Source organism: Atractosteus spatula, chromosome 5 (genome assembly GCF_055471065.1).
Source record: "Atractosteus spatula isolate fAtrSpa1 chromosome 5, fAtrSpa1.hap1, whole genome shotgun sequence".
Classification (NCBI taxonomy): domain Eukaryota; kingdom Metazoa; phylum Chordata; class Actinopteri; order Semionotiformes; family Lepisosteidae; genus Atractosteus; species Atractosteus spatula.
This window is the reverse complement of record NC_142710.1, coordinates 46,265,662-46,280,460: the sequence shown is the minus strand read 5'-3', so window position 1 is coordinate 46,280,460 and position 14,799 is coordinate 46,265,662. Positions and strand designations below refer to the sequence as shown.

Genomic DNA, 14,799 nt, shown 5'->3' with positions numbered 1-14,799 from the left:
GTGAAACAGTCCCCTGGATTGAACGTATCTGTACACTTTTGATTTTGTATACGTGGATGAAATCTCCAATTCATCTCCTCTGCAGTATTCCAGACTGAATAGATTTCCCTCAAACTGTCCATATATGACATTCCCTAAAACCAAAAACGGTTCTTGCTTCTCTTGTTTGAAATCTTTTTCATGCTGTAATATATTTCTGTGTTATGGTGACCAAAACTGAATAGATGATGTCTTAATGTTGTGCATCGTAGAGCTTGAGCTCTACCTGTATTTTTAAATTTCTCAGCTTTTTGCTTTTTTACTGCTTACTCACATTGTGTTGATATGGGTGTAGAAGAATTTAACATAAACACCCATATCCCTTTAATTGTAATTGGAATTTGAATGAATACACTATGTAATATGCATAGTGTATATTTCTACTACTGGTGTGAATCACTTTGTACTTATCAATGCTGAATTTCATTTGCCAAGTGACACCCCAGTCCAGGATTTTGTCTAAAGTCTTTTTGTAATTTTCTTGCCAGTGTTTCTGTGTTTGCAAATTTGACTGGTTTGTGAATTATGAGAGTCTACACTTGTATATAAATAAGAAACAGTAATGAGTGTAGTGTTTCATAGCCGTTCAGGGAAGCCAAATATGTAACGTTGTGGCTCTCTGAAGGCACCAGTTCTGTAGGGTTTGGGCATTTACTGTGACAATTATCAATTGTAGCAGTAAATCACAAAGTTGATTCTTTTGATGGCTTTAGAATCCAACCATGCGACATAACTCAAACAACGCACACACGCAGGTACTAATACACGAGGATACATTTATTAATACATAGAATATGCATATAAACCTAACAGATCTTATCGAGAGGGTTATCAGAATACAAAAGGTATATATTCAATCAGTTACGAAGTGTTACACATATCAAGAGGACATACGTTCAGTATATCATTCATTAAGACCGTTTCGTAAATGAACTTGGTTATAACTTCTACATTAGATACTCAAAACAAGTACATAACTCTTAGGAATTAAATTGATATCAACTGGTTGGGATAACAATTGAATTCTCGAGCTGTAATGCATTGAAGTTGAATACTCATCCAATTTCTGGGGATTCAGATCTCCTGCGGGCACAAAGAAACAGTTGCAGGCTGTTGCTGTCCAATCCGCTCTCTCTGGCTCCGTGCCAGGCTGTGCTGTGCGGCTTGCGACGGTGCGCTGCTGATGCTCACTGACCGGCTAGTTGTGTTGGCTTTAACTAGCAAAGTTTGCGCACAGGAGAAAAGATGACTGTGGGTCCCAGCAAGTCAGGAAGAGGACCGGTTCGTTCCTGATGAAGAGCTAGTTCTGAATAGTGATTCAGCTGTCCACAGTTCTGACCTGTTCACGAGGCCTGCTGCTGGTTACTCTCTGGCAACCTCCACTCTAGACTCTTAGAACAAAGGAAAGTTCTGGCACTCGGACACACTGGCCGTTCCGTGGTTGTCCGGGCTGAGTCTCGGGATGGTCAGGAGGCGCGCTGCGAGAATGTCCTGCCCTTGGGAGCCTTCTGCTCCTGGGCCGTCCTGCCCTGGAATTCTCCTTTGAATTCCCTTTAGAACAGTCCACAGAATCCTCTCCAGAATCTTACTGAATCTCCCAGGCTCTCATTGAATCTGAATCTCCAGGCCTGTGTTGCCTGTTTTTACCTGGAGGAACTTCAGCTTGTTGATTGGCTGAAAGTTCCATGGGCATCAGAGTCCCACGTGGGTTACTCAGCCCTACCAGTCCCTGATTGGTTGATCAAGGTGAGATATGAGTCACTTAGTCCTGACACTTAGTAATGCAGTCCAGATGTCCATCCGGCACTCCCTAGACTGATAGGCGCCAGTGGATGACCATTGATCATGATAGCCAGACTTAGCTAAGTGCATCCCCCTTTGGGAGCTGTCCTAGGAAACCTTAAATCACCCTGCACTAATGGTCTCTCTGTGGTTGCACCACAGAGATGAACAGAGAAATGGGGCCTCATTTGGGAAGCTCAGAAACACTTAATTCTGCCTTATTATTAAGCCTCGCCGCTACATGAGTCTGAAACAGATTCCTGTGTCATTACTGGTCTCATCTTTCCAGTGAGAGGATATACTGTACCCATTATGACATGTTTTTCTGTTTGTTAGCAAGTTCCATGTACATACATTACTTCAGATTCCCATGGCTTTTAACTTGAGAATAAACCTTTTATTCCTCAACCATTTATGATGAATCTTATCAACCACTATATGGAAATCTAAATGTATCATGTCATATGCTTTTAGTATTAGCTAATGTCCTTGTTGACTTCTCTCTTAAAATGTTCCTGTTTTGTAAATATTTTTTTATGTTTTAACAACCATTTTCATTGCTTAACCAGCAGCAAAAGTAAGAATATTGCTCTGTGGGATCCTGTTTCAGTTTTCTCCCACCGTTTTTTGTGGATTGGTGTTAGATTTTCCTATCTGCAGGCACTGTTCCTGTTTAAGTGAGTGTTGAAATGGTCTAGCTTTCCTTAAGAAAGACTGGGAAATACCATCAAGGCCCAATGATTTATTTGTTTTTAAACATCCTGGTCCCTCTAGAACAGGGGTCGGCAACCTTTCAGAAGGGGCTTACCAAAAGTTAGCTCATGCACTTGTTTTAATGGACTAATTTAACAATTGTGATCCTGTCTCTTTATTTCACTACTGGGTGTGAAACAGTCCCCTGGATTGAACGTATCTGTACGCTTTTAAATTTGGATATTTGGATGAAATCTCCAATTCATTTCCTCTGCAGTATTATGCTATTATATGCAGGCCAAAGTATGCCATTGATACTTTTTAATGTTAATAATAGCCCTACTTATATTTTGATCAATAAAAGATTAATCTTAAAAATATAAGAATTAAATTAAAATAAAATATATGAATATCTAAAATTATTAAATTATTATGCACATCTTACCATTTTGTGTGATCCTTACCCTTGCTGAGTTCTCCAATCTCAAGCTTGTACCTTGACACTTCAAGCAGCACACAAGCCTCTGAGTGTTCTGTTGCTTACCAGCAATGTGAGGGACAAAGAACTGACTTCACATGGGAAAATACCTGTTCACAGAAGAATGTTGATCCAAAACCTCAGAGCAGTGAAAATGTTACTTTCTTCAAAAAGTCAACTTTCACTGGCAGTGACTTCCAACAGTCAGTCCTGAAACTTTGAGCACTGTAGTTCAATTAGCTGCACTTTAAAATCCTCAATACCCATCCACTAAAACACTGAAAAATCCATGTTGCTGGTATCAAAGCTGTAGAAAAAACATCAGGCCAAAACAATTGAAATCCTGAAATCTGACAGAAAAGTGTGATGCCAGTTCTCGCGTGTACACTCCAAACTCAGCAATGAGGATTGTGTGATGTTCTGAAAGTTCTTTAAAATGGTGGAAATAGTGAAAAGATATCAATTGATGAGATATCAATGAACCATGAAAAAACATTTCCACGTTTTGAAAAAGACCCATAACAGTTAGATTTGCACTCTGCAGACAGAAACTGAGTTAATTCATGTGTGTGGTGATGTTGGCTAGAAACAGTAGTTTTGCAACACATTTTTCATCATGCAACATGGGGTAGTTTTGACTTTTTTCAGACAAGAAGATCTTGAGTGTGTACTAAAACCTTCCCACTGCTTAACCAATGAGACTTGTTGTGAAGACGAATGTCTTTGCACAGACTGTCCATTTTTATATCACATTATTATAGCTCATAATTTGAAATCTTGACACAAAGATTTCCCTGATGTAAATTCTGCGTAGGGTAAATTTAATCTTCTGTTTTCCAACCATAGCAAGGGCATTTTCAGTAGTGACAGAAAATATTTTCTTGATGTCAATTCTTCTTTCCTCAAAATTATTAATAAATGTCTTAGCTATATTTTCCCTTGTAGTTGTCCCATGCATTGGTTTTAGAGAATTTCATCTGAGTCACAGTATCTCACAAAAATTGCTAATCAAAGTATGTTGTTTATATCCACACACTCACCAAGCGCAACACCAAATACTTTTACATCTTTTAGCACCAGTGTCTGCTGTTTGTTAACTTTTTTCCAACCATTTCACTTACACATGCAGCCATGTAGAATGCACGAGATGTCAGTAGTTCGGCCTCGGTAGGCACCGCAGTGTACAGAGGAGACGTGTGGTACCTCATTTTTATTTTTCCCCAATTGTTAAATACAGGGCTGACCTACACTGTAACACTGCCAGGTGGCACATTGGTGTGCTATCAGTTGAGGTCAAGTGTACATGTAAAAAACATGTAAATGTACATGTTAATAAACATGTAAAATACCTAAAATACCACTAAAAAAGCCAAAAAATTAGTTATTAAAATCCAGAGCACTTAATTAAAACATCAAAAGGGTATTTAGAATGTCGGGATTTCTTAATCACATCATGAATGGGGCATTTAAATGATTTTTATGATTTTGGCTTCTGAGAAAGTGAACTGCAGTGAGATTTAAGAATTTTTACAAAGTGTGTCATGGGTGGAATAAGGTTGGAATTGTTGCCTTAAGAGTACACTTTAGCTACGTACTGTACTCTGCGTAAAAATGCGGTAGGCATGGCGCATCACAACGTGCATCACAATTATTTTTTCATTGACAAAAAGTAACACCACACTCTCTTTTTTAAACGGATTGTTTTGTTGCTGCACAGTCTGTTAAACCAGAGGAAAAGAGTGCCTCTTTCTTCGAAGCATTTTGTTGATCCGATCACGTATTTGTTTCCAATAATACAAAGTAAGTTTTGAAAATCTCCGATTCACCATGCCTATAATGGTTTCCCGGAGATTGCTCATAAACTATATTAATTTAGGAACATAAACATATTATGTAAACTGTATGTGGCTGGTATTGGTAGTTTAAAAAAATACACACCAGTACTCCACTTTCTTCCAAAACATTTTAAGCATCAAAAGTCATTCAAAATGCACGGTACAACTCCGTCCTGCGTGAAATTACCAGCAGTTCACAGCATTGTATGTTCCTAAATTAATATTGTTTATGGCCTTGAGACGCGTTATGCTCCTCTTCTTTTTATGCTCAGCTACTAAAATTTCCCTTTAGTTGTAAAATCCCATATAAATATTCAATACTAAGTGGATTAAAATATGCACAGTTAAGAGATTAAATAATTAAATAATTTCACTAACAACCAATGACCAAAAGTGCCCTTGTCGGTCGTTTTGGCCAGCCAAATCACGTACAACGCGGTGAACTATGGGTAATTTCGTGCGGTACGGGTTGTGGCATGCATTTTGAATGGCTGCATCTGTAGTCAACAGGCAAAAAGGTACTATGGAGAATCCAAATGAAACATTTATTAACCTATTAGTGTTAGTGCTTTCATGCGTAGATCATACAGTATATTAGCAACAAACAAATGGTCGAAAAACATTGTTCATAAAGATCACCCTTTTCAACATCACTACTACAGTGACAAATCCAGATGTGATTTATCAGTACCAGATGTCATTGGGTGTACAGTAGAACTAAACAGATACAGTTTTAATAGTTTCAGAATAACAGCTTTTCTTCCCACATACATTACACATTATTTCAGTGGTGTTACTCGGATTGGATGACTGAATGTGTGGGACAGTGGAAAATGTAGTTCTTAGTTCAAGCATTTACTGCAGCGAACTAAATTAAAAACTGATGGGTTTATTTGATAGAAAGTTTCATTTTCCATTACACTGCAAAGAAACATTATATAATATATGTAAACATGATATCTAAACAACAAATAATGAAGATTACTGATTATAGGAAGTGAAACTAAACAAAGTGTAAGTGTTTAAAAATCAATATGAATAAAAAATGTGTGATGAAAACACACAAAATTATAGAGAAACACAACACAAAACAGCATATTATTAACCAAAAACATTTTATCATAAATATTGTGGCAAAAGTGTGGTTACTGTTCCTTAAAGAGAAAGTCCAGTGCTCACTGAATCTATACACCCTCAGTAATCTAAACACAACTCCTACTGGACACAACCTTATCTCACAGTCAGATGTGAGATACAAAAGGTTAACTTCTGGTTTAAAAGATTTCAAATTTGTTTTAGAATTTTTGTCTGTAAGTGTTAATACAAGGCAAATATAATTGTGATTTTATTGTTTATCATCTTATATTGCGAGTCATACATGTGTGTTGTACCTCTGATGTAGTTGGGTATACAGTATTACTAAACAGGTACAGTCTTAGCATTTTCACAATGGAAAAAAAATATCCACCTGCTGTGTTGATTTAGGCTGTTTCATTACATTCTCTCCACGCAAATCCACACAGAAAAATATTTATTTATAAAGCATTTATTGACTCTGATTTCTTAGATTGAAAGAACTTGATAGCACATACATACAAATATCAGAATGCCCTGACAGCAGGGGATACTTCTAAGGACAAAAAGACAATGGGCCATCAAAATAACTGGTTTCCGAGTTGATTTACATGATAAAGACACCTCTCATGTAATTTAAAACCAGATTTTTGGCATCTGCTGGCAATGTTTTGAGCTGGGGCAGGAAGATGAATGCAAATGCTCTCTTCTCAAACTGCTGATTCTACAATTGCAATACATTTTGTAACATGTGAAAAGTTGTTTACCAAAATAATAGTAGACATTATTTTGAAAAAGCTTTTTGTTTTATAATAACATGGTTTCACATATATTGAAAAAGCACTTTGTGCAGCTTAATGAGAAAATCTAGTTGTGTTATTTACTATTATGAATGAAAAAAGTATTTAGAAATTTAGAAATGTGTTTGGGCCACTTACGGTAAAAAGAATTCATGGATATACAACACTTTATGAGTCTCTTGACCCATTTTTAATTTTTTTTTTATCTAAAAAGAAACATAGATTAACATCAGGTGGGTAGCTGCATCAGCATGCCTAGGCTGCAGAGGAACAAGTATAGCTTTATTCCATGCTGAAAAGAGCCATGGAGCCTTCTTCAGGTGTGTGATTAACATTATTAAATGATTAACATCTATTAAATTGGAAACCTCAAAAAAACATTGTGATACTCCCTTTTTTCTCACGAACTACACAGCTGTAGTTGTGTTTTGTGCCACCATAACATTTTGTCAAGAAATGTCTGCTATGGTATTTTTCATTTTTTCAGCTTCTAAAAATTAACCATACAATATAAATTTAGATGGGCCAGTCCTTCCACTAGCTGCAGAAACTGCACCTCCCTGGGTCCTGCAGGTCCTGCCCAGCTTTGGTGGTTTATAAGTACTCATATAACATATGTTCAATCATACTGTACTGTATATATTTTATTGATTAATGACCATGTTAAAGAATATGATGCAGAAAATGTTTATAAAGAAGGTGGAATACAGTTTTGTATCTTTTTAATTTTCTACTACCAGTATCAGCAATATAAATATCTTAATATTCATAAATTAATAATGTTAATAATGTTGCAAAATGCTATGATATTTTGGTTTATTTTCTGCTACCAAAATTTATTTTAGGTCCTTGATTCCATAAAAAATGGATTTAAAGAATCCAGTACATGAATGCTACAGTACTGCACTTTGAAGTACCATACATAGTGGACTAATGCGAGAACTTTCAATCTAATGGATCCAGGCTCAATTCAATAAGATCCCCATTTCAGAAAAAAATGTGTACAGCCACATTGTATTTTAAAAAGGTAGCTAGGCTATGTAACCTATGTTTATGTACTGTAACATATAAAATATGTTATATTTTCAAGAACTATGATTACTTGACTAATAAAAAAAACAAATTAAATGAAACTACCATTTCAATAACATCTAATGCAATACAAGTGCCACCTATCGATCTGTTTTGAGCAGTGAAGGGCTGAAAGTGGTGCGCTGAGCAGAACTATAATAAACTACAGTGTGCTTTCCTCTGGCATGAATTTTGAAGTGCATTCTAGATGGCTACATCTGTATCCGTTTATCCACCAATCTAGTAGACACAAGTAAGTTCTTAATTCTAGAAATGATCATGTCTTTGTTGGGCAAACCATTAAACATCCAAACGACTAAGAAAAACCTCTTCTATACAGTATATTCCCCAACTGTAAATGGCTGTCTGTGTTTCACAACATATTATACAGTTTTGTAATTTGCTTTTGTGGTTTGATTTTTACTTACACAGGAATTAATCTAGATGCTGCATTGTCTTTCATACCCTGCTATGGCCTGTTTGATTGTCTTAGCCTTGTCTGCCACATCAGTGAAGTATTTAGCATGTTTTGAATTGAATTGCAATTGAATTCACCCATTATAACTGTACATCTCTGGCTTTGTCTGTAAAGTCATTGCTGGGACTGGTTAGCTTTGCTTCAGGCAGCAGTGCAAGTCCCCAAGAACAGGGGCTGATAAATATGAGTTGAAAAGATGCAGCAGTAGCTATGCTAATTCCCAACAAGTGGCATGTTTTCTCTTTATGCACACTCCCTGTCTATTTTAAATTTGATTACAAAGTTAAAACATTGTTCTATTCTAAATCCTTAGAGCTGGATTTACAGAGATCGCATGTTACCCAACTATCTAGTTTACTTAGGGGGGTGCACTAACTACATGGCCCTGGAGGTAAACCAGATAATGTTTAATAGCAGTTTTAAAATAGGGTTTTCTAAACACAATAGGGCATAACCACTTTTAACACACACCCCTATTTTTTTTCTTATCTGTTGGTGATACTGTTTGTGATATGGTCAAGAAAAGGAAACCTTTAAAGAAGAAATTTCATTCTAAAGATTGCTTAAGGATTTTTGGTTAAATATGTAAGTTCTTTTTTAAGAAATACTAAATGTCTTTTTATTAGAATATTTAAAATTAATATTAATTTGCTTTCCTGCTGAAAATGTTCATAAACAGTCTAAGTGTGCTATGTAAAAACAAATGAATAAGCTCCAAAAGTCACATTAAACACAACTGCAGTGATGCATAAAGATTTACATGATGCCTCACTGCCCAAGAGGAGGAAAAAAGAAAATGATTGAAGAGTTGTTGTATTTTTTCTTTACTTAATTTAAAATCATGAAAGAAGAATGTATGTTTTGTGAAAATATTCAATATCTATAAATAACAATAACTAATGACTGGCAAACCCTCGGGACATGTCAACTGCTATTTGTCAGTCAGATCGATGAGCAGACAGGTGTCTTCTGTCTGCTATGAAAAAATACTCGAATCAAACTCATGCACCATCTGCAGCTCATCAGTAGGGGAACATTGTCCCCTGTAACATCAGAAAATGCAATCATTCCTAATAATATTACCATTACCATTAAAGTGATATTAATAATTTATATCTGATTTCTGATTATTTCTGACTCTTTATCCAAAGTAACATATAAACTGAAAAATGTGAAAAATCATTATGCATTCAATTAAATCACAAATTTCTTTTCTTTTCAGCATGGAATAAGCCCATTACTTGTTCCTTTGCAGCCTACGCATGCTGACGTAGCTACCCACCTGAACTACACAAATGTATAATACGCATAAATATAAATTAGAACTAAAGCTTAATAAGTAACTGTAGCACAAGACTTACAAGTATGTAGTAAGAAACACTGCAAAGTTCCACAAGTCTACTACAATGCCAATAAAGCACACTGTGTAAAGAAAGTGTTAGCAGCAGTACACTAGACAATAGAGGTGAGGCAGGAGATTTTTAGATCTACATCAAGTGCTGTCTAGCTTTGATATGACTCCATAATTAAAAGTATTCACCTTCTGCATATGTGTAACATCATTTGTTTTCTCTCACATGTGCCTCAAAGCCCAGACAGAAGTCCCTATACAACATGTCATTGGAAGCAATATGATATGTAGTTGAAATTAAAACATCCACACTCCACCATGAAGCACAGGATCCAAAAAACAGAATGCAACAAAAAATAATACAGTTTTATTTTCTGAAGTTCAGCTTTAAAAGTCAAACCACCTGCATTCACATATTTAAAATCCTTGTAAAAGTGACAATATACAGTATCTTTGTGAGCTTGTAAAACAGTAAAACACATGAGGACAGAAAAAACAATTCACCATTAAACTGTTCCACTTCATTTCACCTTTTAGACCTTTTATGAAGGTTAATATTTATATCTGATATTGTAGGCAGCCCTCAAAATCCTTCATGTCACTTTTAGGGAGTTTTTATTTCTCCTTGAAACATTGTATTAATTACACAGTAGAATGAAACTTTTACTTATCAAATGTTTATTTAAAAAAACAAAAACATAAAGATAGATATACAAGTAGATATACAGTACTGTAGACAAAACATTGTGCTGACAAACTCTGGCTTTCAAAGAAGACACACGGTGACTCAAAGAAGCTCATTTTAGATTAGAAAGAAAGCCACAAATATTAACTTGTGACAATTTGTATAAGAAAAAGTCAATATTCTATTACAGAAATTTCTAATTATTATGTAATAATTTAAATATTACATGGACAAGATGTAATAATTAAATTATGATCTGGTTATGAAGTTTTTCACAAGTTGCCATTAATATCAAGTAAGCACTTATCCTATTATTGTATTTCATGTATTGTGTTAATAAAGGTAAACACTTTCAATTTAAATTCAAGTTCTTAAAAATTATTTTAAAAATTAAATTTGTGGAAGAGTTTAACCTTTCAGTACATATACATGTATATTTTACTTTAAAAATCTTTTATGTTTATTAAAAAAAATTAACAAATGGAGACGATGAATATAAATGGGTACCGTGCTTCTAGTGTTTGACATTAACTCGTCTGACTGAGGAAATGATAGCCTTGGTCATAAATTCAAAGCTGAAAAACTCTCACTCCTTGCTTGCAAAGAATGAACTGGGAAGGATGCTGCAAGCCTGAAGGTGGGATGGAAATCTGGGTGTGACAAAAGATATGCACAAAAAGAATGTTCAGCAGTTGAGATATGTATGCATAAGAGAGCAGTGCAAATGCAAGATTAGCATTTGACCTCTAATTAGCATAAAATTGATAACTTTTGGGTGTTGGTCACTTAATTGGTCTTTAAATCAGTCTAATTAGAGTGACTATACATTTATGTGATTACGTACTGACATTAGATTTGTCAGGTCATTCAAATTCACCTGTCAGGTTTATCATACCCCAAATATAAAAATATCTTTATGACATACTGTATGAGCTCTCCATCCTTCTGTAACAGCATTTTCCCTGATGCATTTTCTCCTCTCACAGTTACTTTTTTTAATTTTATGTTCATTAATCAATTAGACACAATGTTAAATTGAGGTTTCCAATTCAACAACGAATTTAATTGTTGTTGATATAATACTTTGCACTACAATGCATATTTCTTCCTTCATCTTTATTTAGCTAAGCAAACCACAATATCCACAAATAAGAGGTCATCGTGCACATTTGGTTCTATTTCTTTAAAGTTCTATAGACACTGCTGATTGAACTGCAGGGGAATGAACCCCTTTGGTAATATAATAATTATTGGTAATAATTGCTTACACTTATGTAATAATTCCTTACACTTATATAGCGCTTTTCTGGACTCTCCACTCAAAGTACTTTACAGCGCTTTACTCCCCTCTACCACCACCAATGTGCAGCACCCATTGGAGGATGAGACGGCAGCCATAGTGTGCCAGAACGCTCCCCATACATCAGCTATCAGTGGAGAGGAGAACAGAGTGATGAAGCCAATTCATAGAAGGGGAGTATTAGGAGGCCATGATTGGTAAAGGCCCATGGGAAATTTGGCCATTTTGCTTGTGCCAATGTATTTTGTGCTTGTGCATTTTGCTTGTGCAAGTGAACTTTCATTTCAAATGTACATACTGGACAATACATACTGTAGTTCAGATTGTTACGAGTATCAAAGTAGTTATTGGCATAATATGCAAGGGACGTATTTCTCATTCACCATTGCTGGGATCTTACTTTCATCACATTCATCGGAGTTTGTTCTCTCGCCTCATCAGCCTCAACCCTCTACTAAAAACAAGTGTCTTTATGTACACCATACCCTCTGTGTTTTTTTCTTTGGGGTCTCCTGATGTCAGTTAGCCCTCCAGAAACTCTGAAAAATTGTGACAGTTTTGTCCCCCTTGTGCTTCTCTCTCTCTCTTCCTAATGCATCAACTCTGTCTTGCTTTCTCCACCCTCTTATCTCTTAGTTTCTCCCTGAGTGTCCAACCTGCCAAATCTATGGCTCCAACCCAAAGTATACAGTAGAAGTTGTTTCCTCTTCCCCTCTCCCCTGTCCTTCTTTTTCCTATCCTGTTCTGGAGTCCCCAGTTGTTGACTCTGCCCCACAAGTGCAAGTGCATGACATCAGTCTGTACCAGATCCAGGATTCCAATTTATTTTTCAATTAATAGTGCTCAGGCCTAGGCAGCTACAGCAATGGATTCATCTCCCACTGACACCCACGCCCCCCATTCACCCCTTTTTTGGATGACATCCAACTAGTCAGTGTCAGCCCTCAACTCTTTCTGCTGCTTATGTAGCTGCATAGAACTTTACTTCACTTTTGGAGGGTCTGCTCAGATGCATTTCACCTTGTAAACTTAAGCAAGCAGCACCTCACTTCTGTATTCCATGTCAGGATAGTCTTCCAGGTCACCACAGTTTTCTGGTGCCCACCATAGACTTCCAATCTCAAACATGCCAGGCTGCTATCTTCTAAGCAGTAGTTCTCTTCCTGCTTCCATGTCTTCCATTACTCCTTTTTTCCCTGCACTGTCTTCTACTCCCCACCAAAGAATTCCAACCCCAAGCCAGCTGGTCCTGCTGCTGCTAGCTTCTAGTGCTGCCACCTGTTGCCTGACACATTTAGTTACCTGTAGTACTGTATATGTACTTCTCATGCCCTGCATCTTCAAACAAGCTGAAGCCTCTATCCTATGCGCATTTATTTATTGTTTATGTCATGATTGTAATCCCTCCTCTTAATGGCTCTCCAGCTCTTTAACATTTTAATTGATCATGTGCACCTACCTCCAATCCAGCCCCTCCTTAAAAGCCAGACACTCACTCTATTCCGGGCTCTGCAGTGGAAGACGGATTGCCGGAGGCCCGCCTACCACCAAGTCGCCCTACGTCCTCAGCTTGAGGGCTTAGGCCTCCTATCGGCATCCCGACCCAGCTCAGTCCGGGGCACAGAGCTCCTGGTCTCGTTATCCCCATTTTTTATTCCCTCCTCCCTGTGTCTGTTTCAATTCCTTCCAGATTCTGCTGTCTGCACAGGGTTCTGATTAACGCTTCCTGTTTATTTCCGGCAAAACTACAACAAATACTGACTTGCACTTAGCTTGCTGTTTCATATCTGCATCTGTGTTTTGGTGATTCTTTTGGGGGGATGTGACAGCACTGAACTGTGACCAGTACTGTCATTTCCTCTGTAAGGTGTGTTAAAGCTAAAGTACTAAGCATACTATCCCTTTATATTTGTTGGCTTGTTTTGTTATTACTAGAATTTGACTGAATAACTAAACACTAAGAAATTGCGGAGCTAATTCCTTATTCCCTATAAGAGCAGCTATAAACCAACATCTGATGAAGAGCAGTAGGTCTGGGGTGTTTACACCCTGCATGCTGAGCAGAGTGCTGTAAAAAACACCAATAAGGAAGAGATTTATAACACATTTTCTTTTTTTGCCAAAAAACTGACTACAGCAAAGCAGAGGGAATTGAGGAGAATTTCTTAAGTCTTTAAATGCCTTTGTACAACCATAGTACATCCACACTGCTTTTGCACTTCATTTGTAAAACGGTCCTCAGGGTCAAACAGAAAGCGGACTGACCATTTGGCATTTGTTCCATTGACACTGGGTAATCTCCAGCACCTTAAATGAAAAAACCTTGTCTCAGCAGTTTCCTTTTTTTCCACTTCAACGTAAAGCAGGGATGTTTAAAGCACAAATGTAACAGATGTGAGATACTTTATGAGATGCAGTCTTTGATCCTACTGTATACATTTTAGGACCGCTAGGAAGTTTATTTTGTTTACCTAAAGGAAAAACTGATGAATTAATACATTTGAATTGAGATAGTTTAGATGCCAGTTTTTGTCATTAATCTACATATATTTCTTTTCCTATTTTTAGGAAATGAGATACCAGCTATTGAAGATAATGAAGAAGATGAAGTTTTAACTTTGTTGTATGACCCTTGCCTGAACTGCTACTTTGATCCAGAAACAGGAAAATATTATGAATTAGCATAATATGAATACATATCTGATGGAAACATCATTTTGATTAGATTTTTTTAATGTAAAAAATATTTTAAAATGTTTAAAAAACAGCTTGAGAGATTAAATTTGTTTTTACTGTAAAATATGCATGTTGATATATATTGTTACTCACTAGCATGTAAACTATATTTGCAATGTTTAAAATCAACTAAAATAACTGTGAATGAAAAGGAGTAAATAAGTGTATATTGCTTGTGTAACACAGACAGTGAAATGCTTTGGAAAAAGCTGGGAAGACATGGTGGGTGCACTAGAAACCACTGAAAAATGTGTTCAGGTATCGATTCTAGTGGTAATGAAATAAAATGTGTGGGCAATACAAAAACAAAACAATCGTTAAATTTAAACTTCCAGGACACTGAGAAATATAATCTTCACTATGCCATTGAGCAGCAGATTATATTTGATTTTGAAAGCAAAAACATTTATGTTGGTTTACAGTATGTATTTTCTATGTTAAATTAAATATTTGTAATAATGCACAAAAAATAATGCT

General features: G+C 36.3%; 1 protein-coding gene across 1 annotated transcript in view; it reads left to right on the top strand.

Moving 5' to 3' along the window:
- Window positions 1-14,273, top strand: part of cfap20dc (CFAP20 domain containing) — a 166,286-nt gene extending 152,013 nt beyond the window's left edge. The window contains exon 17 of the mRNA XM_088916509.1: window positions 14,155-14,273. Within this exon, the coding sequence (XP_088772635.1) occupies window positions 14,155-14,273 (119 nt within the window). The remainder of the gene's footprint in view (window positions 1-14,154) is intronic.
- Window positions 14,274-14,799: the final 526 nt, after the last annotated feature.